This window comes from Gallus gallus, chromosome Z (assembly GCF_016699485.2).
Source record: "Gallus gallus isolate bGalGal1 chromosome Z, bGalGal1.mat.broiler.GRCg7b, whole genome shotgun sequence".
Lineage (NCBI taxonomy): Eukaryota > Metazoa > Chordata > Aves > Galliformes > Phasianidae > Gallus > Gallus gallus.
In genome coordinates, this window is record NC_052572.1 from 58,965,330 (window position 1) to 58,989,080 (window position 23,751).

Sequence of the window (23,751 nt, forward strand, 5' to 3'; positions counted from 1 at the left end):
TTTATTGTTTTGTACTCTTCAGAAGGGTAACTGAGCATTCAAGATTGGTTCCTGTCCTGAGCCTTATGTATTACTGTTTTAAATGCAGTCCATATAGGTAGTCTGGATAGAAGATAGTCTGTGATCAGGAAATGGTAGCAGAAGTTAGGTACTTGTATTTTTTATGTAGCTCACAGGAGCTGTTCTTACTGCTGTTCTTACTGCTCCGGATGTGTGTTCTGCTCAGTTATCTGTAGTCTCTGCTCTTGGTAGCCAGCTTTTTTTCTTTTCTTTTCTTTTTTAGAATTTTTTTAAGGTTTTTTTTTTTTTTTTTTTAAGAGTTTTTCTGGTCCAGCCAAAGAAAAGCTGTGACATCATTTATGGCTGAAAATCCTTAGGCTTACAAAAATGAGACATTGAAAGAAAAGTTGATGTATAAGCCATTTAGCTTCCTTCCCAAGAGGACCACTTTGTGCTGAGAAGGATTCCCTAGTTTACCATTTCCACCTTTCTGGGGAGTAGAAGTGTGAGGCTAACCACCTTTTTGTGGTTGGGAAGGATTTCTCCCATGTTATCAGAACAAGAACAAGGTGTGGATGTACTTTGCTTTTGCTTTTCTCCCCAGTTCTCAAGACAGGCAGTGAGAAGACCTCAAGACCTTAAGTGTTCAGATATTTATCTAATTGAGAATGTTTTTTCTGTTAGATTGCACTCAGAATTGAAAGAGGTGTAAAGACACCTTAGAATCAGGTTCCCAATGTTTCCTACAGGAGGCAGAGAATGGACATTTATTTTTCCTCCTGTCTGCTGTCTCCTCCAGGCCATTGATTTCACGTGTCTTGGGCAAGCCTTAGTCTTGGCTTTTTCTTGTCCCATCTCAGACACTTGGTGCTTCCTGCTCACTAGCAGCCTTGTTTCCTTGAATTGCAGTGCAGCATACTTCTTGTTGGCAGACCTCATGAGTTGGAAGAGCCTTACAGTAAGCATAAATATCAAGAAATCTTTTTTGTTATCTTCCATCCTTCCAGGTTGACAGCAAGTATACCAGACATTGCGAAAATATATCCCTAAACTTATTGAACTCTTGTTCCAAAAAAAAAATCCCTCTTGTGGTCTTAAATACACTAAGGCAGTTTACAGTTTTTTCTTCAAGTTATTTTCAGCCTTGGAGGCCATGCAGGTGCTGAGTTGTCTGAATCTTACCATTTCCATTAGCAACCTCAACCCTTTTTCTTCATGTGTTCTCTTTTTGAAGTCATTCATTAGATTATGTCTTTGCTTTACAGGAGTGCTCTACTGATTTAACCATTCAATTTTTAAGTCTGATATCACTGTTTATTATGTTAGAGTATTGCATAAAGAGACTGTTAGGATCAGAGCCCCATTGAGTCTGGCTCTGGAAAAAATCAGTAAAGGTTTGCATCTGCCCTGAAGACATCCAGGCTGAATGGATAAGAGAGAATAGAAGATATAGATATGTAACATAGCTTCAAAAAAAGACTTTTACAAGTAATGTCTAAAATATATTTTCTTCATAGCAATTTTTTTCACTTCCAAGGGTTCTTCTGGTATTTCTGATGGTTTCTAGATGCTTGAATTTAGAGTGAAAAATAAAATTTCTATCTTTGAGGCCATATTATCATTATATTCATTTTAATGTCTGTACAGCATCAGTATCTGAGACTGCAGGAACTTAACTGCTTTACTTGCTGGCATTACACTGAAGTTGATTTCGGTGAACCATAAAAAGTTTGGCCCTGAAGGTAAAATTACACTGTATGCATGTTCCTAACATACTGCTTTGGGGATAAACATGTCTTAAATCAACTCATCGCTCACAGCTAAATTCCTCCCCCAAATGCAGTTTCTGTGTAGATAGTAATGTCTAGTAAGACTGATTTTCTTTAAAAACCATAAAGTTTTTTTTAATGTAATTCTATCAATATACATATTTGAGCAGAGTAGGAATGAATTCACAGAATCCTAATAAAGATTTAGTTTTTTGTGTAGTGGAGGATTAGGGAAGGCAGGGGACAGGTACAACTTTTTTAATTAGCTTTCATCGGTACCTCTAATTTGTTCAGATATGTTCCAAATGTCTGCATATTATGTTTGCTCACATGTACATAATGAAAACTGTTGGACTTCATTGAAACTTTATTTGGTAATTCTGCATTTGGAAAATTAAAATTGAAGTTTATGATACCCTGGCTCCTACTTGCTCAGTTCACTGTGTGTTGTTAAGATGCCATCACTTGAGAGCTTTTGTTACAGCAGCATTTCTGTTGTGGCTTAATATGCTATGGGTTCAGATGGTAGTAATTGTGGCCTTGAGCAGTTGGACTAAAGAATACCAGGTGGGTTTGTATCCAGATATTCTTAGATTAATAATTCCAGTCTTAGATCTTGTCCTGTCTGGAATTTACATAGTTCCCCAAGCTTTAAAATGAAGGCAAGCACCATTTGAAGCCCTTAATGAGCAGGTTTTTTTCCTCTTTAATTTGTGCCCCCCTTTTTTTTTTAAGCTTCAGCAGCCAGTGAAATCCAGGCAGTTACTTCTGAACCATTTTTACAGCCCCACATGGACAAAGCATTTCAGTTTGTTCCTCAACTTAATTTGCAAATTAATAATAGTTTAAAAGTTTTTCCACCTGCATCTCCATTTTAATACAGTATATAAGGATGAAAAAAATGTCCCTAGATAGGAGGTAAACTTTTGAAGTCTGAACAGTTTGGTTAAGTTTGAGGCAGCGACTCTTTGGTTGTGACTTGGCTTTGTTTCTTTTGTTGTTGTTGTTGATGCTCTTTGAAATAATTCCTTTTGTTTCAAGTCTAAAATTTCAATTTTATTTCTGCATGGAGACAAGAGACTTAAACTCCCCCATACTGGGAAATCAGTCAGGGTATTTTTTCTATTTGGAACACCTTTGACCCATCCCTCCCCAGTTCAATGAATAGAAATGGCAAGGCAACTTGTGCTGAGGGTGACTAAAGATCTGCTCTCCATGTAGCTCATGAAGTGAACCTGCAGGGGAGAGGGTTTCAGGAGTCCTGCTTAAGGAAAAAATGCTTTTAAAGTATTTCTTTGCAAAAGAGATCCTTTCTTGTACCCCTGAGTATATATTAATTGGTTATAATCCTTAGTTTTCAGGCACATAATTATTCACACAGCAGCAGGTGATGGATTCACAGGTACAGTTACAATTTCTTTGTACTGGCAAGCAGTCTTTGCTGAGAGCCAGAGAGGACCCTTTTGTATAAAGCTCTATGTTCTATAATTAGTTGTACAGTAAAGAATTCAGATATGTGGCAAAACATGTGCGAGTTCTCAGAAGTTTAACCAACTAGCCTTCAGGTTATCTGCCTGTGTATGTAATTACTGTCGGTAATTTAACTTTTGTTTGCTTTTTCTTTTGGGCTATTTTTTCCTTTAGATTATTACTAAACATGTTTATGGACTACTGGAAAAGGAATGCCACTTGAAAAAAGTAACTCTCCCTGTAAGTATAAATATTTTTCAAAGATCTTTTTCACTTGTATCTGTGAAATGTAGAGACTGTGATTCAGTTTTCAGATAAAGACAGGGGCTTTGTGCAAATTGTGGTCTCAGAGCACTGATTTCACATGCAGCATGTGTACACATCTGGAGAAACGGTTTTGACTGGCTGTTAATGTGCTTGATTTTTCCAGCTGAGCCTTCCTCACCTTGCCGGACACCCGATTATTCAAAATGTCTTAATTTTGGTAGAGGACCAGTACGTTTATTGAAATGTTGTTTGTGAATATTTTATGGATGGATTTCCAGAACTAAAGACAGGTGCCTCCAGCAGACAAATAACCTCAAAGTGGAGTCTCAGTAAAACTACTCCATGTCTTTTGTTAAAAAATTTGAGGAGCTTGTTGCAGTTGTAATGACTATTAATAACACAATTCATGAATTTGATAGATGAGCTGCATGCATATTGAATCATCAGCTCGAATGCGAAAAACAAAAATGATTTTTCCCATTACAATTTGTCCAGAAACTTCCACACTAGGCGTTTTTTTGTTTGTTTGTTTGTTTGTTTGCTGTTGTCGTTGGGTTTTGTTTGTTTGTTGTTTTTGTTTGTTTGTTTGATTGTTTTGTTTTGTTTTTGGAAACAGGATGTACTTCTGAGGAACTGTCTCAAATTGGCATATCAGTGGCAGATATCTTAGAACAAATCGATTTACTGTACAGTAATGATCTTCCTAGATGAGACGGTTTTTAAGCCTAGGGTTCTGTAGGAAATCAAATATGAAGCTGCACACAGCTAGTATGTAACTTACTACTTAAATCAGCTTCTCTCAAGAGAGGCATGGAAAAGGGTGAATTTGATGGTCTTTGAAAGGGCTCCAGGAGAGATTCCTAGAGCTGCGTATAAGGAAAAAATAATATTTTAGGATAAAAGTCAGCACCATTTTCGTTCTAAAAGACCTGCTAGAATTCATCAAAGGCCTTGGAGATCACATGAAAAAAAAAACCTTGTCGATAAAAGAGTACATGGATTTCCAGCAAGCTGCCAACAAGATTACAAAATGCTTTTAAAGAAAACACGTCTTGACTTTCTGTGGTATGCTTGGTCACACCTTCCCACCTCTTACTAGCAGGATGTGACACACATGAGGCAGGAGTTCCCTTATGAGTTAATCATTGGCTAAAAGGAAAAAAAAAAAAAAAAAAGATATTTGTACTTTACAGATAAAAGTAGTTGTAACCAATGTGATGTTATTACCTACACTGACATACTGATAAATGAAAAGAAAGAAGGAATTAACAGAACACAAGTAAAGTAGCTGATTTTTCTAAAATCATGAATACTTAAATCTAAAGCTGGATTGGATGAGTTTGAGTATTATTTAATGGTACTGGATGATTAGATAATGAAATGACATGAGATTCAATTCTGGTAAGTGTGAAATTGTGGGGAAAAGAACTCTGTAAACACACTGGTGGCCTCTAAATGAGCTATTACTACTCAGGAAAGATCTTGCAGTGATTGTGAATAGCTCTCTGAGAACATCAGTTAGTGCTCAATGGCAGTCAAAAACCCTCGAAGTAAATAGGATGTTAGGAATTATGAAGTGCTGAGAACAAAACAGAAAAACATAGTCATTCCACTCATTATGTGGTACCCCATCTTGAACACTGCATGGAACCTGGACACAGTATTAAAAAAGATACGTAGAATTTAAAAAAAAAAAATACAGAGGAGGGTTGCAAGGATGATCACAGGCATGAAATGCTTTTCAGACAAAGAAAGATTAGATAGCTTGGAAAATAGAAGGAATATGACAAATCTATAAAATCATGAAAGGTGTAGAGAAGATGAATAGGGAATGTTTTTTTGCTTTTTTTCATAATAGAGAAGTGAAGGGGCATCAAGTTTAAATTATCAGGCAGGAGATCTCTACTGAAAGAGAGGAAGTACTTTTTCATATAGATCCCAATTATATTGTGGAACTCATTGATGCAGAATACTGTTAAGGAGAAAGGTACAAATGCATTCAAAAAAAACCATTTGATAGTATTGAGGTGTGACAGTTACAGTGAATTCTTGTAGTCACTTGTCCAGTTATAAAGCATGTCCCAGGAAGCTCAAAACTTGCTGGCTGCCAAAAATGGGAGAGTCTGTAAAGATTTTGTTCTCATACTGTTTCACTAAACAACCTGCAAGTTATCCGAAAAAGGATACTGGGACCTCTAGTCTGATTAGTGTGGCCATTCTGGTCCTTTTCTAAAAATTTCAGAGATAAATATGGAAATATTATTCCTGAACTTTGTCACAGAAGATCAGTAAGTTGGTGTAGTGTCTTTTATTCTTCTTTGAGCTCATAATGAAGTTGATAGTGTAATGACATTTCAGTACATTAAATGTGTTTCAGGACTGTGTGAACTGGAGTGCTTTTCCATCCAAAGTACTGAAGTGTACTGAAATTCTACGCTTCATTGACAGCATTTCACTTTCTCCTATCTTCCTTAATTTCCACCTTCTGAATGAAGTCCAACTCTGCTGTCTTTATTTTACTTTCTCAGGTGGCATCTTCAGTTTTGGAAACAATTATTTGTAAATTTCCTTTCATATTTAAAAAAAAAAAAAAAAACAGTTTGGGTATCTGGAAAAATTGCCTGTCATTTTATTTCACTAACATCTATGCCAAATATAAATCCAAACCTTTTTTCATCCAGAGAAGCTTAGATGTATTTTGTGTTACTGTTTCTGTAGAACACTGTAGTTTTCTTCATGTTCAATATCTCTTCCTGGACTTGAAAATTTAAATGAAGAGATTCATATTCACGGAGAAACAGTTCAATTATTTCTTTAAAATTTCTCATTTTGTGCTCCATTGAAGGTTGTATTATTAATACAAAGAAGACTGATTTTTTTTTTCTTTTCTTCCTTTCTTTTTCTTCTTTTTTTTTTTAATCCAGATGAAGCTTTTGTATTTCTCTGGTTTAAATGGCATAGTAAGTGATTGATCTTTGCTCTTCTTTAGCTGTTGAGGACAAATAGAGGGTGCTTCTGAATTAAATACATCTTTAACAGCTTCTGGGAATGTCTGAGATGGAAGTTTAAATAATTACTAACATGTTTTATTGACAATAGTACTGAAAGGTCTCACTTTGCAGAGTCTTCTAACTTATCAATGCTTTGCTCTTTCACTTCAATAGATAAAACTTCATTCAGTAGTACTCTTGATCTACTAGAAAGTCAAGAGTTATTTTTCTCTGAGAAACAACTATCTCTTATCTCCACTGCTTATTCCTTTTAGCTGTTTTGTTCCCCCAGTCCAGATAGTGCTTGACTGTAAAAATTCCACCAGTTTCAGGTGTGTTCATTTATTTCTGGTAATCACCAAATGCTAACTAGCTGCTCATTGTATTGATCAGCAGTTTTCATTTGTACAGTATGATTGAAAAATTATAAATCTGGACATGCAATTTCATGAAGATGGTAATGTAAGTGAAGATAATAATGTAAGCGTATTTTATGTAGAACTACATAACAGGGGATTTTCTTATCTTGCAACACAAATGAGCAGTTTTCTTCCTCCACCAGCTACTCATGATTCTCAGTCTGTAGAGTCTTTTGTTACATTTATTTTCCGTGTAATTTCCTCCACTCTCAAGGTACACCTGTTTCACCTGTTTGTACACTTGTTCAGCTTATGATTTTTAATGTATTTCTTAACTAACATAAGAAAAGCATCGGGCTTTTCTTTCCCTTTAGAACTTTAAACTTTAGGAATCTTACCCAAAAGAATGTCCAATGGGCAGAATTAAAGACCTCTAGATCTTAGTTTGCTAATGACTAAGAACTGAAAATCAAGTCATAACATCAATGTCTTAGGATGAATGTCAGAATAAGATTAGATTTGTAGTATATTTTATTGTTACCCTGAGTACTGGTAGCAACTATGCAAAATAATAACTATTCTGCTATTGAAATATTCTATGCACTGACACTAATACATCATGTGATAGCTTATCTGAGATTGAATACTTGAAGGGAGCAAACAGTAAGGGGAACAGCTGTTAACAAGGGTGGATAGTGACAGGACAAGGGAAAATGGTTTAAAACTGGGACAGGGGAGGTTTAGGTTAGACATTAGGAGGAAGTTTTTCACACAGAGAGTGGTGACACACTGGAACAGGTTGCTCAAGGAGGTTGTGGATGCTCCATCCCTGGAGGCATTCAAGGCCAGGCTGGATGTGGCTCTGGGCAGCCTGGTCTAGTGGTTGGCAGCCGTGCACATAGCAGGGGAGTTGAAACTCGATGATCACTGTGGTCCTTTTCAACTCAGGCCATTCTGTGATTTTATGATTCTATGATTGAGTTCATAGAAAAATCTCACTGTTTGAAAATTGCAAAAATTAGCAAAAATGAATAACTCCTCAGGGAATTCATCGTAACTGTAGATGTTCATAAAACTTAAGATGTAATTTTGCATTAGAAAAATAAATCTGAGAAAAGTAAAAATTTAACAGTAATTTTAAGTTCTAAATTATCAGCAAAATATGGATTTGTTTGACATTCCTAGCTACAAATCTTTAGAAGACTGTTATTGCATGTGAATAATAATGTTGAATCAAGTTGTAAAATTAGACTAATTGAAGCTGAGCATTTCACTGAACTTACTCAATTTGTCTTTAAACAAAGGATCAGAAATAAGTGTGTGTGAATAGCTCCAGAAGAGAAAGAAGCTGATAATAATAAATTGTTTTAAATGTGCTCAGTTTGTCTAGCACTAAGTGGCATTCTGCATTGATTTGCCAATAAAATGGGGTTGTGCACAAGAGTGACCTTTATGGGCATTCTTTAGTGGAAGCTGGATTTAACAAATTGTTACTGTTGGAAGAGAAATTATCTTGAGGTAAAGTTTCCAGTGGTAATGCAGTTGAAGAAAGGAGCATACGGGTTTTTTTTTTTTAATAGCTTAATAGATATTTTTGATTTTTTTAGGTTAGCATAATTGCAAAAGTATGAAGTAGAAGCGTGTCTTCTAGAACACGTAATTATTAGGTGCTGATATTTCCTAATTGCTGAACAGAAATTTAGTTTTCTAAATGCTGAAACATACAACTAGGCTATAGCTTGCTGAAATACAAAGTTTTCTCCTAATTATATTATTGTACATATTCAGTTTGTGTGCAAAAGTCAACTACATAATATCAAGTACTATTTGAAACTTGTTATTATCTGCCTGTTTATGTCTTCCATGTTCAGTTTTAAGATATTTGTACTGGTACCTCAGAAGTGGCTGTGTGACAGGACTGCATCCCCAGTGTGCAATACAGTTATACTCATAAACTATTTTCAATTGACTTTTTTTTATTATTACATTTTCTGTTTTTCTGCGAAGTGTGGGAGAAGATGAGTACATTTCCTTTTGTAAAGAATGAAAGCCAAGATACATTAAATGTTTTGTTATTCTGGAAGAGAGCATAAGGTCTTCAGCCCTATGGCAGATGCTGAATGTTCTTCCAGTTAGGGATCCATTTTGTTCAAGTAGCCTCATTGACTTCATGAAAAAAAAGTAAAAATAGTCAAGGCTTACATTTAAAAAGTCTGGAGATTCATGCAGAATTGATTTTTCCTGAGGGATGGTGAATAGCGTATCCAAGTATGAGAGAAAAACTCAAATATTCCAAGCAGCCACTTCCCCTTTCTCAGTATAAGGCTCGTATCCTGACCTGATTTCCATCACTACTTCAGAGTTTAAGGCAACCCAAGGATATTCCTAGCAACCATAGTTAGTTTGTGTAGTTTGTGTAGTTTGTGCAGTAGAATACAAAAGGGTATAGGGATCCTGATCTACACCTCCTTTCCATTGTATTCAAATAGGAGAAAAGGAAGAATGAATGACCACAGACATTGCTCTTCTGCCTTGAGCAAGGCTTACAAAGCCAAGTATAGGCGTGTTTTGTAGAACTTTTCTTTGTATAGACGAAAAAGCACACCGTCTACACTAAGAACAAAAGTTGATTTACTGAATATTGAAGTTGCTTGTTCCTGTAGTAGTGTCTAAATCCCGCTGCTGGAATCCTACTGACACCACTTTATATCTGGACTGGATTTCTGTATTTTATTAGAGCTATCCTATTAAACTTAGAATAGGCAAATTTGCAATACTGGCTTATACGTAGTTTATTGGGTATTTATGGTGAGGTGACTGAGATGGAACTCTGGGATACTTTCTTTTTACCATATGAGACTTTTATTTTTGCTTCAAACATATAAGAGGTGACAAATTACTTGATTTTTGTCTTTTTTTCCAAAGATTGTTCTTTTATGCACTCTCTTCTGCCAGTAAATTATTGTAAACAACTTCAGTTTTAAAGATATAGCATACTTCTTGACCATGCCCATCCACCTTTTTGTTTCTGTAATTCAGTTTAAATCATCTATGTTTAACCATTCTAAAGCATTTTTAAGGTTAAAAATTATGTTGCACGGATATTAGCTTTTGCTTTGTTTTTATTTAGCGCTGGGTTCACATTAGTCCATAAAATATCTTTACGAATAGCAAAAAGAAGGTACAGGTTTTGATACCAGTTCTGGGGGCTAACTTTGTAACTACAGATGTTCATCTAAAATTTTTATTTGTGCATAAAAGTCTGTATTGGCTGTAATTGCAGGTTGATGCTACTGAGAATGAACCAAAAAGCTTTATCTTTATGAGTGAAGATGCGTTAACAAATCCTGACAAACTGTTGGTCCTAATTCACGGTAATGGCGTTGTCAGAGCAGGTCAGTGGGCTAGGAGACTTATCATTAATGAAGATCTGGACAGTGGCACACAGATACCATATATAAAGAAAGCTACTGAGGTAAGTGGAAGTGTATATATGTACAGTTCTGTGTGTATAGGCATGTGTACTAATGTAAGAAGAACTATGAATCTGAAATGTAGTATTTTTAATCTGTATTTTCCTTTATTTCCTTTATGATCATCTTATTTGTGTTGCAAATACTTGATATTTTAAGAATTTTTGTCGAATAGATCTTAGTTTTTCTCTTACAGCAACAATTTTTTTTTAGCTTTATATCATTTTGTGGCAGCACTGCCATGTAGGGTAATATGGTAGCTAATGTGACAAGAGCCCTTAACAGGCAGTGAGATGCAATACAAGACACTACAGAAATTTGTTATGATTTGAAGTGTTTTCTTTTACATTTCATTAAATTTGTACGTATTCTCACTCAACGTCTGTTGTAATCTCATGCTAACATTAGCTTTCATGATAACAGCAGGGGTTTTTGCTAGACTTATACTGAATTTATTAGAGGCACAGTCTTTTTCAGTTTTGCACTGAATACTGATTCATTGTGTTTCACCTATCAATAGTTGACAGTTAAAAGCATTTACATTTTATGGACACTATTCTGTTGTGGACTTGTATGTATATGAGAGAAAATGCACAACTTGTACAATATTTTTAACATCGAACACTGAAGTATAATGCATCTCTTGCCTCTTGCTGCTTTAGTGAAACTTACTGTACTAAAACTACATTCTGTACTACATTCAAGTAGTACAGTAATACAAACTGTACTACATTCAAAAAGTCTATTCAAAATTAGCTATTTCTATTATATTTGTCAAGATATTTTACCCTTAATATCAGCATTTTCATTGTGATAGTTGCACATTTTGCTATGTGAAGCTAAAACTTTTGCAGTTTATGGAATCATAGTATGGCTTGGGTTGGAAGGGACCCTAGAAATCATCTAATTCCAACACTCTACAGTGCGCAGGGCTACCACCACCAGCTCAGGCTGCCCAGGACCCCATTCAACCTGGTCTTGAGCGTTTCCAGGGATGGGACACCTACGACTTCTCTGGGCAACTTCTTCCAGGTCACCAACCTCTCAGCAAAGAATTTCTTCCTCATACCTAATATAAATTTCCACTCTTAGTTTAAAACTGCCCCATTGTCCTATCCTTATCTGTCCATGTAAAAAGTTGGTCTTTCTCTTGTTTATAGACTCCATTTAAGTACCGGAGGGCTGCAATGAGATTTCTCCAGAACTTTCTCTTTTCTCGACTGAACAAGCCCAGCTCCTTCAACCTTTCTTCCTATGAAAGGTGCTCCAGCCCTCTGATCATCTCTGTGGCCTTCTTTTGGATCTCCTCAAATAAGTCCATGTTTTTTCTTGTGTTGGTGGCCCCAGTACTGCAGACAGGCCTCACAAGGGCAGAATAGAGGAGGACAGTCACCTCCCTCCCTCTCCCTGCTGGCCACCCCTCTTTTGATGTAGCCCCAGCTATAGCTGGCCTTCGGGACACAGAGAGCTGAAGATAGATTACATACCATATTTGCCTTCCTTTTACATAAAACATTTTAAAAAGGCAAATGCAAAAACACATAAAAGCTTCTGAAATATTATACAATTTTATGGTAGGTCAGGTGTAGGAGATTAATTTCCAACGTGCGAGTTCCAGAACTTTTTATAAGAATGCTGGAGTGCTGTAGTTGCATAAGTTTTAATAATGGTGCTTACATGCCTACACTTTTTTTTTTTTTTCCCTAAAGATGATGCTGTTGTGGCTAATATCAGATGTTGAGCATTTAGGGATAATATCCCTAAATTAATGGAAAATCTTGAAGAATATTTCTAGGAAAGGAGAATTCTAGCTTCTTTGTCCTGTTTTGTTATTAGCTTAATGCAGTGATTGTGCCAATGGAATAGAGGGAAGACCTCTGTTCCCTCAAGCTTATAATCTTAAAAACAGACTTTGTTTTTCTGCATTTTGAGCTTCCTTAAAAATCACAGCAAAGGAACAAAAGTAGTTTCATAACAAAATATCTTCAACAGTGTAACCACTTGATCACATCAGGACATCAGTCTTGATGGTTTTATCTTTAGATTTCCTTCCTTAACTTGTTCGGTTTTTTTAATTTGTAGTGTACTTTCGTTGAATAATTCCAACTGTTGTAACAGCCACTTTGCCCTTTTGTCCATCATAAAATTGTGGCAAGTATACTAACTGTGTAGAGCACATACCATCTGCAGTGATTTTTATTATGTAAAATCAGCTACAAAGCATATCAAGTTGTATTATTTTAAGCACACTGATATTATTGGTATCTTGTAATCACTGTAGTGTGAATTGAAAGTCTGTCTGGTTACATAAGGCAGTATCAATAAAAGTCAAACCCTGCTGGAGGTACTTGGAGTCATTATATTACAACTAAAAGAAAAAAAAAGGAGACAGATCATTACAAAGTGATATCATATCTACCTCTTGTACATATCTACCTCTTGTACAGATTATATAAATTACTTTCCCGAGTGCAGAAAGTTATGGTAGAATGAGTATAAGGGCTCCAATTTTAGTTAATAAAAATTGTATCCTTTTCTGGATTTTCTGATATTCAATCATCTAGTTGATTTAGGCATTTCTATCACGTATGAAATGAAAATAACTGACCTAGATAGTAAATGGGCTGAATGAAAATTGTGATAGCTCCTCATACAGTGTTGCCAGTTTGAAAGAAGGAATTATATTCCTTGATATTCTAGTGTTTCTTCTTAGAAGAGGTGTCATTTTGAGTGAAACCAGTAGACCTTATCAAAGCATAAGATTACAGTGCTGATGAGAGAACATGGATTTTTTTATATATATAATAAACTGTGAATTTGAAGTGTATAATCGTATCTAGGATTTGAAAATTCCCCTGATCTGTGGTGAGTGTGAAACACGTGCATGTAGCTTAAAACATTTGCTGGCAACTAGGTTCTCATTCGCAAATGTTCATTTGCTGTTTTGAGCACCACAGTATTTGAAAGACATAAAACTACTAGAAAGCATCCAGGAATGCTACGAAGATGGTGAATGTTGCAGTGGTTACCGTTTGTCCTCCTCCGAGGGACACAGCTTGGCCATTCACTGCGGTGACACTAATATGATGATCAGCAAATGGCGTTTATTCACTACTAAACACAGCTTATATACATTTTTACCTACAAAACCGTGCTGTCATGTCCCACTCTGATTGGTTCATACCAGATAACATTGTGCCTTATTTGGCCGTTTCCACATTCTTTTTTTCATCCTTCTTTTTCTCCTGTTTTCTCTGCATCAAGGTCAGCACGATAGCACTGTCTCTCTGTGCTCAGGGAGAGGCCTGTCCCGTACATCCCATGCCCCCGCAAGACACCTACTACAACAGGTGAAGGGTCTGAATGGCAAGTTGTATGAGGAGCAGCTGCAGCCCCTGGGTGTACTCAGCGCAGAGCAGAGGAGCTGAGGGGAGGCCTCATGGCGGCTGCAGCTCCTCACAGGGAGCGGAGGGCAGAGCTGAGCTCTGCTCTGTGTGGCAGCAACAGGGCCCGAGGGAACGGCATGGAGCTGTGTCAGGGGAGGGGCAGCTGGGGGTCAGGAAAGGGGTCTGCACCAGAGGGTGGTGGTCATGGAATGGGCTGCACAGGGCTGTGGGCACGGCCCCGGTGCTGAAGGTCAAGGAGTGTCTGGGCACTGCTCCCAGACACAGAATTTGGATTTTGGGTGGTGCTGCATATAGGTGTGAGATGGACTCAATGATCCTTATGTGTCTCTTCTAACTTGGGATATTCTGTGGTTGTGCTAAAAATGGTTCAACCCAGCAGGCAGCTCAGCACCGCACAGCCACTTGCTCATTCTCTCATGGGGGATGGGGGGAGAATCAGAAAAAGGTGAAACTCATGGGCTGAGATAAAGGCAATTTTAATAGGACAGAAAAAGATGGAAAATAATATTAATAAAAATATATATGTACAAAAAAGTGATTCACAGTGCAGTTTCTCACCTCCGCATACCACCTAACACCCAGCCAGTCCCTGAGTAGCGACCCCCTCCACTCAGCCACTCCCCTGCTTTTATAGTTTCATATGATGTCACAGAGTATTCTCCTTTTTGAAGAAAGAATTAAAGACATGGCACTGTGCAGCGTGCAGAAGAGTGAGGGAGGATCTTATCAGTGCTCATAAATATCTAGTGGATGGGAGTCAAGAGGATGGGGCTGAGCTCTTTTCAGTGGTGGCCTGTGTTAGAACAAGGGGCAACAGACACAAACTAGAGCACAGAAAGTTCCATCAGAATGTGAGAAAAAACTTCCTTTCCCTGTGGGTGATAGAGCACTGGAACAAGCTGCCTACGGAGGTTGTGGAGTCTCCTCTGGAGATATTCAAAACCTGCCTAGATGTTTTTCTGTGTATCCTACTGTAGGGAATCTGCTTTAGCGGGGGGTTGGATTAGATGATCTCCAGTGGTCCCTGCTAACCCCTACAATTCTGTGAATCTGTAACTTACGGCATACATTCGCAACACCTCTACTTCCCTTAAAATAAAAACAAAACAAAAGTCATGGGTCAAAACCATATATTTTTCTTTGCTGATTTTCTCTTCAGACAGTGATGGAACTACCACAAGCAACTTTCTGTTTATTTCTTGGAAAAACTGAAAACAGGCATGTAAAAGGTGGAGATATCAGTATACAGTGGATTTAGCTCTCATATCCAGGAAGTTAAATGAAGGGAAAAAAGTAAAAGAAACTATTTCTTTCTGGCACAACACTCTCAAGAAGAACGAAAAAAAACAGCCTATCATAAAGTGTATATGAAATCAGGGAGAGATGGAAAGGCTTAAAATTTATCAGGCTTCTAGTGGCTTGGGGCTGATACATACTGGAAAGAAAAGATCCAAGAAGAAATATCCTAATGGGAATTCCAGTAGCTGGAAATCTTTCTTTTCATCTTAGTGGTTCCTATAGGTAGCACTTCTTCCATCTTTTATATCAAACTGTATTGTGTAGATTCAGTCCTGTATGTAATAGGTGTTGGAAGTAGTTTACAAGGTTTTGTATAAAAAGGAGGTAATGTATGAAATTAGAAAATCAACTCTCATAGTGTAAAAAGAGATTTTCTTTCATAGTGTAAAAGAGTGAAAAAGAGAAGAAACAAGTGATGGGATAGAGAATGCTCTGTAGGAAAAGGAAGGGAGAGAAAAATGTACAGAATGTTAGAGACAATTGAATACATTAAATTGGGGTAGGATCAGATACACTTTGGAAGTGTAACAAGTAAAAGGCAAATATAAGGCAGTAAGACAGCAAACAAGAATGAGTAATAGTTCTAACGTGCATATTAGAAAGATAGTATGAACTAAAAGGTGGTAATAAAAGGTGGTAATTTCCTATAGATATAGTGCTAAACAAATATTGCACAATTTTGATGTTTTGTTAAAACAGGGCTTCTCTACTGCAACTTTTTGCAATGAGAAATACAGATTTTTGATAGAAGCAGTCTTCTGACGTGACAGACTGAAGTTCAAATCTCTCCTCTGGGAATCAGGGACTATTCCACTTTTAATTATAATACAATACTGAAGTTATTCAGTTTTTACAAATAAACAGATGTAAATCAAAGGAGGAATTTCAACCTGTCTCTTCTACATTTTGAGTAAATATCTGATTCAGTGTCTCATAGAATCAGTCTTTTCCCTGTCGCTTTTTATTTAGATGTTTATACAGTGACTGAAGCAGCACCAAGAAGAGACAGTGAGAGGCAGAGCTAAATTATTTAATTCACTGATTAGGGAATTTACTTGGGGTGTCAAAAATTAACATTTTATGCTTGTGATTCCATGTAGGTAGCTCAAGGTCTCCCGTAATCTGTCAGTCACTGGGCACTTCTGGAGGTTAGATTGTCTGGTTCATTGCCAAGTGGTAACAACATGGATGGTAATCAAAACATTCAGATGGGAGATGTACAAATGACACCAGTGATACACTGTAAAGTGATACGTGGGAACAAGCAAGAAGGGATGCCAAAGGCAGCTACTGCTTTATGCAATAGAGTTCCACCCATAGTGACCAGAGAAGCAGATTCTGTGCTTTGAAGTCTGCTGGGTGTAAAGCAAGGAGAAGCTGCATTTGAACTACTTAAAGTGGCAGTTTGCTCCTGGGGGAAACAGCAGCTCAGCTCACCTTGGACACTGGGAAGAATTTTGGAGTCCTCTTATCTTTGGTACATTTTCTCTAGGGAATAAAGTGGAGACCAACTTACTGTACTTCTTACAGGAGTGCAAAAAAACCTGATGGATGCGTTCTGCCTTTGGAAATCCAGAGTGTTTGTTACCTAGGAAAGCTGTGGTCCCAAAGATGCTAATAAAATTCAGCCACAGCAACTGTCAGCTATTCAATTTTTAGTGTATTTTTTGAAACAAGCAAGAATTGTTGCCTGGCTTCAAATTCCATCCCTCTATGGGATTGCTTAGATATTGTTAGGATTACTTACAGGAAAATTAATGCTTAATATAAGGGTAATAGCACGCGAAAAATAGCCTTTTCAAAGAGGCTGGATGATTTTTTAAAAGAAATGTGGCAGAATCCAGATATCAGAGTTTCCATGAACAACTGAAAACAGGACTGGCTTGAGATGGGCAACATCTGCAGAAATCTTTCCTTAGAATGTAATATAACATGATTTTCATCTTGTTTTTCCTTGTGTTTGTCCTATTCTTAAAGCATTGCCTCTACAACTTCTGTTGCAAGAATGCTGTTGGTTCTATTCAGTCAGATTAGTATCATTAATTTATACACAAGTTGGTGGTAATATTTAATGAGAATTAATGAGAGTTATCACTTCCTTATTTTTCAGTAAGATGTCAATAATTCTGTAAGTGCATTGAAAGGAACAAAAAAATTATCAGGTGTAGCAAAGTAGTAGTAAATTTACCCATCATAACTTTTATTCACCATATTGGTTAGTAGCTGGTATGGTAACACATTCAGGTCTTATCATTTTGTAAAAATGAGACAGATCTGGTATTTAAACATTATTGTAAAAAAAGAAAAAAAAATGCATTGTTTAAACTGCAGTATCAAGAATTCTTGCTGAAAAACTTCCATATCTTGTGTTTAATCATAGAATACAGGTACTTAGGATATTTCAGTGAGGTGAACAAGTGACTCTGGAAATAAAACAGTTGGCATTTCTTTGCATTCGCAGTTTTTATGTAGAATAGTAATATTTATGTTAGTTTTACTGCATGCATATATTAAGGGTAGTTACAGTCATAGTGTCGTAGTAATCATCTTATTTTGGAATTTTAGTATGTTACTGGACATAAAATTTCAATAGAATGGACAGGAATGTGGTATATTATTTTCTTTCAAATACTATTTATCTGAATGTACTACATATATTTGTTTATATTCATTTTGGTAGGCCTTCAAAATAACATTGCCTGTAAAGAACCTCTACACAGAGAAAACTTCTTTACATCTTACACTTTTTTGAGAATAATACTAAGAAAATTAATGTTACAAGTAGTTAGATGTATTATTTTTTGAGATATTTCCTGAGGTATAAACACAACATACAATGCAGCACAAAATAAATCATCACGTATAAATGGCATAAAATACATTATGAAAAAAAAAATAGGAATGAAAAAAACAGTAATTCCTTTTTAAACATTTTATAAGGAACAGATAATCTGTCAAGCACTGGTGTGAAATACTGATCACCAAGCAGACAGAAGGACAAGTTGCGTAACTAGTCAGAATTAATATTAATTGATCACATACTATGGAATATTATGTAATAACGTGTATAGGTGTTTAATCAAGTTAGAAATTCTAGAAGAGGTTAAAAGCTCAGGCTAATACTGAACTGACAGGGTATATAAGCCCACACCAGCCCCCATGCCAGCAAAGAAAAACAATGAGATGACAGCTCTACTGTTTGGAGAGAGGTTGCTAACGACAGCTTATTCCTTTATGATTTCAGCTCTTGACAGAAGACAGGTCTGCTTGTTGCATCATGGCAGATGTATCATTACCTTCTGGCCCTGTCATGACTGAACTTGAAAAAAACCCACTTGCAGTTCAGAAAATCCAGTTACCCTTTGGAATTTAGTCCAGCCTTTATAAGATGCATGTGTAGAGATGCATTACCGTTGTTATAATAATTGCTTATATTACATTCTTACTGTTATCTGTGCTCCATACATTCGGTAAGATAAAGCTACTTCAGGATTGCTTTGTTTTCTTTTATTCTGCTAAGTAGCTTGCTGTAGAACCTTGTGTTAGTTTACTCATAGTTTGTTACTGACCCAAGAAAATGACTGTTAATCTATTTGGATAAATGTGACTTGAGAAGGTGATGCTTTTTTCCTAAAACCCTGTAAGCTTTCTTTTCACTAGCTAAACATTGGGTTAAGAATATAAAAAATAGATCATGATCATCTTAAAAACAAAATTTAATGTGAGCATAAAGGGTCTTTTTATCATATGCATATTACAATATTTTTTTTATTCCTGCTATCTTCAACTTGTTGGATACCTAAGAGTGACTCTGGAGACTTAGCAAAGAGTAAGAGGGGGTGTGGATTTTTGAAAGTATGTCAAAAGCCTTGGGGTTTGGGTATGATCGGAATTTCAATAGGGGTTGAGATGAGTTTAAATGCATAGAAGGCGAACGTAAAAATCTTGTTTAATTTCTGTCATGTTGTTCTTTTTTTAGTCACTCTGATGTCTTTTTCAAATCTGCTTTTCTCTCAAGCTTTGTGATACTATATCCAAGATCTGTTTTTTTTTTTTCCTCTTTGTATTTCGTTTTAACTGCTGATCCCTTTTCTGTGGTGCTTCTGCCTTTAATATCAGCTGAAACGGTCTGAATTGCTGAATCAAAGCCGTTTTGGGAGAGAGACAGTGTTTAAGATTGTGCAGGGTGAGATTCTCTGGGTAGAAGGTAACACTTCCTGCAGTTATAATCAATGCACTTGACACTTTCAAAGGCAGGAGAAGCCATGACTTGCTCAGGGGTTAAACTTTTTAAATAACTTCCCTTGGGAAAAATGCCATCAATAAAATGGAATAATTAGTTGAGGATTCTTGAGTAGCCTAGGTTTGTAAAGAAAAGATTAGAGATAGGTCAGGTTTGCATTTCTATTGTATTTTCTCTCCCTTTTGTTTTTTAAACTATGAGCTTTTGTTTAAATGCATACTGTATTAGAAAGTCAGTCTGCTTCAAAAATTGTGTCATCTGCTTAAGTGAATACGTTATTCTTGTAGTGTGTTATTGTCTGTGCAGTCTAATGACTGTAAGAACAGTGATAAAATGCTGTATAAAATATAACACTGTATTTTCAGTTTTCCTACCCACATGCTTATTCTGCAGTCATTTCAGCTAACAAAAATAGCTGCAATTTTCAGCCTTACTAAATAAGCACCAAAAATATTAATTACAAATTATTTTCCAATACTGGAAGTTTTAGATAAATGAACATCTATGCTTAAGGTTATTGATTCCTATAGAGATTGAAAGTTTTACTATGAAACAAAATTCTTCTCACAGTTTTAAGTTTTATGGGAAATTTATTATCTTTCTGACTCTTTCATATCATGATTTTTGTTAAAGCAGCTATTTTGAAATGTAAGACCTGGTTAAAAATGGTGCTTTCAATATTCCGAGTAGTGTATGCATACCGTACAAATTACTGATAAATTATGAATGAATGGATTTAGAATAAGAGTCTTACCCTTCATTAATAATTAATTTGTTTGCACTTTTCACTTTTCTTAAAGGAAAGTAGAACCACTGACAGCAATCTAGACAATAAATGAACAAGACTTAAGTGAATATGTGATCAACATTTTTCAGAAGTAGAGCATTAAATTTTCTAATGGCCTGTGTAGAGATGAGATTTGCATCACCTGAATAGACAAGCTTATTTGGTAAGGTGTTTTATGCATTCTGAGTTTTAACAAAACTTTTTAACGAAATAGGTATTGACTATTCTCTATTCAGCAATTGGTTACGCAGCAAAATGTAGCCATTCTTGTCTGAGGCTGTGTCTGTGAGAAGATGACTGAGGAACTGCAACCTTTAATTGCCCAGAAATTGTGATGAGGCTCTCTCTGTTGTAGTGTGGATCTTCAATAGACTGTTTATTTTAGATTGAAAACATGCATAGCATTTATAGGAGAGGTGGATAAATGCATTTTGGTATGATTCTACTTGGAATACAGTAGTTACATCTGGTGGAATTTTACTCTATATGGGCCACTTTCTTAGAATCCTGTCCAGAAGAAAATAAAGATGTAATCTACTATTGATTTGATTCAGAGAACTTGAGTTCGTGGAAGTGCCATAGCTTCCTTGTAATTTATATTTGAATGCAGTAATAAGAGTAACATTTTTATTTCAGCTGATTTGCTGTAAAGCAGTGATATCTGGTAGAAAAGCATTTCAGATGGCACAACGCTCTTCACAGGCTGATTCATTTTAGGATGGAAACTATACTGTTCTTTTTCTGTGTGTATAATAAGCTGTGCTTATCTTGTCTTACAATTGTGTTTTTTGGGTAATGGAATGAAGGTTTTAATACAGACTTCTGAGTGGCACCATGCTAAGTAGTATAGGTATGCACAGAAACTGTCTTCATGGAATGTAATTTTAACAGACATAATCCTAACATTAAAATTACAGTCATATAGAATGGAATGAGCTGTTAATTGTTCACTAGCTGGTAAATTAATCTTAAGTCATTAGTTTTATTTTGCCTAATGAAAAAGGTCAGTAGCCAATACCTTTGCTCTGTTTATTCTGAGCAGCCTTTGTATGCATGAAAATAATGTTGTGAAAATGTTCTTTTGTAGTACATCACCTTATATAGCGAAATTTGTATGGACTTTACCGTTTACGTGCACATTTTTATATCCTATACACAAGGCACAGACATTTTAAAGTATTTCAATAATTAGTAAAGGAAAAAAAACGTTCTTTGACTTATTTATTAGATATGTGTATGGTTAAGATACCACCTAACATCTTAATATTATATCTAAATTGTACTACTATAATATATATCATGGAAAGTATTGTGTGTATGCCAGTACAGATATGGCATGTGCACGTATTTAATATTACACTAAATTGCCAATACCCTGTTGATTTTTCAAATGAATCATTACTTAAAAGACTTACCAATTCAGTGGGGAGATGAATACTTCCTTATTCATACCATGAAATGCATATTTGAATATAATTATCTTTTGCTTACTGTGCATTGAGCTAGAAGATATTAACTTTAATGCATAGGAATTCAAATAAAAATTTGATACGCTTCATCCTTAAATAGTTTAGTACTCTTCTAATAATGCGCATTGCTGCTTCAGGTAATAAGGAAATGGATATGGCAACGACTTTGTCATGCAAATTTACTTGGGATGGTAATCTTTTGAAAATACACAGATCTTTGAACGATATATGTCATTTTTGATCAAAAACTTTAAAAAGTTTAATAGTTCTGCTAGAACAAACTGAAACTGTGGGTAATTGCCTTTTTTTCCTGAAATTAACAAATTATAACATCAAAAAATGTGTGAGTGAGGTACGTAGTAGGTCATTTGCTGCTGCAGGCATTTTCTCTCCCTTCAGGATGTGCTTGTTTAGTTTCTCTCACTTTGTGCCTGTGGCACTGTGTGGTGAAATTCAGGCATGTTCTTCCCCTCCAAGGAATCTCTAGGGTGACAGATAACTTATACAAAATTAATAAATGGTGTTGCTTTATTATTATCACCCATCCCAGGCAATTCTCACTGTATTCCCTTTAGAACAAAGTTGAGTTGTATAGGATGTGTTTATTTAAATAAATAAATAAATAAATAAATGCTTCTACACAGAAATAAGCTGTGAAAGTGAATGTAATAGGGTGAAATATGTCATTAGGAACTACTGACAACAGTTTAATGGAAGCACTCCATTTTCAGTGATTTCTCCAGAGAGAGGAAGAAAAAAAAAAGGGAACGGTGGAAACCTTATATCTTAATTAAATTTTTTAAAATTAGAAAATACTAGGAATTTTTAAACATGTCAAAGCTTAAATGGTTTTCTTTCTTAAAAAAAAAAAAAAAAGTAGAAGTAGAAGGGAAAAAAAAAAGAAAAGAAATCTGAGATTATGAATTTAGTTTCCATTCACCTCAGAAGTTTTTAAAGAATAAATTATTTTGAAGCTATTCATCTTGGTGATTATTTTTGGGGCGGTCCAGGTGTACCATCTTGCTTATTCACAACCATTTGTTGTACCATATTGCAGTTCTAATCCTCTTAGGAAAGGGGGAAATTGGCTCAGATAGCTTAACCTGTTATACTGTGTGCTACATGGAGCCTCAATCTCTATTATGCCAAAGGCAGTAAGACTTCAGATTGCTTTGGTGGGTAGAACAGATAATGAAGCTTGGGTGTAAATAATTGCTGGTACATGAGGGAAAACAACTTAATCTTCGTTTCTTTTTTTTTTTTTTCAGGGCTTTTTTCTTTTTTTTTTCTTTTTTTTTTTTTTTTTTGGAGAGGGGAAATAGTGATTGAGTTTAATTGCTCTTATAGCTGTGAATGACAGTTTGAGTTATACTTAATAGTGGTTATAGTGCATATTAAACAGTGCTTATAATTGTATATGCTTATGTACTTATATACTTACATCATCTTATAAGCACCATTAAGTGTATTATCAGTGTTTAATACTGGAATCCTACACTGTTGCTTGCTTCTCATGAATAAGAATCCTTGAAAATAATTCCGTATTAATGATTACCATTTATTTTAATGTTTGTGTCTTCACATTTATTCTCTGCTGTTTTAAAAAGAACATACTGCTTCAATAATAAGGAAATGGTCTCTTTAATCTAAAAATCCTTTGAAAAATCTAGGCAGAAAGCATGTGTGGTGCTTCAGTGCACAGGTGACTGAATTTGTGTTGACCCTCTGTAACTGAGCCTGTGTTTTGAATCCCAACTCTTCCTCCTGTGTTGGGAGTAATATGATTGAGTCTTCTGGAATCAGTTCCTGAATGTTGATAACGTGAAGCTTTTCCATGAAATACAGAAGCTACTCATGTGGAATATGCACCTTCCACATCACGCATGATTGATATCAAACACAGGATTTTCAAGATTTGACAGCCCTTGCTCATGAACAGTATTTGTGCTGAATTTAGAACTGTCTTAATACAAATATTCAGCTGATATCAGCTGATGATAAAAATAATTAATTTTGCAGTTCCATTTTAATGTTGTTATTGTCAAACAAATACCAGAAACAGTTATTACACAGAACTGATTTCAATATCATTAATTAATTAATACCTCATGTTGAATTAAACATTTGTTGGCTATGATTATATAAGCAGTCATTATCATATACTTGGCCTTTTTATTGATGTTGACATTCTTCATATTTTTTTAGTTGCATTTGTATT

General features: G+C 35.7%; 1 protein-coding gene across 6 annotated transcripts in view; it reads left to right on the forward strand.

Annotated features, from left to right (window-relative positions):
* Positions 1-23,751, forward strand: part of FAM172A (family with sequence similarity 172 member A) — a 263,961-nt gene that overhangs the window by 56,682 nt on the left and 183,528 nt on the right. For all 6 annotated transcript variants that reach the window (XR_006932328.1, XR_006932329.1, NM_001006574.2 and 3 more), the window contains 2 exons: positions 3,414-3,479; positions 10,139-10,330. Coding sequence is in view for 4 of the 6 variants with exons in the window: in NM_001006574.2 (NP_001006574.1) it covers positions 3,414-3,479; positions 10,139-10,330 (258 nt within the window). In the remaining 2 variants the exon portion in view is untranslated. The remainder of the gene's footprint in view (positions 1-3,413; positions 3,480-10,138; positions 10,331-23,751) is intronic.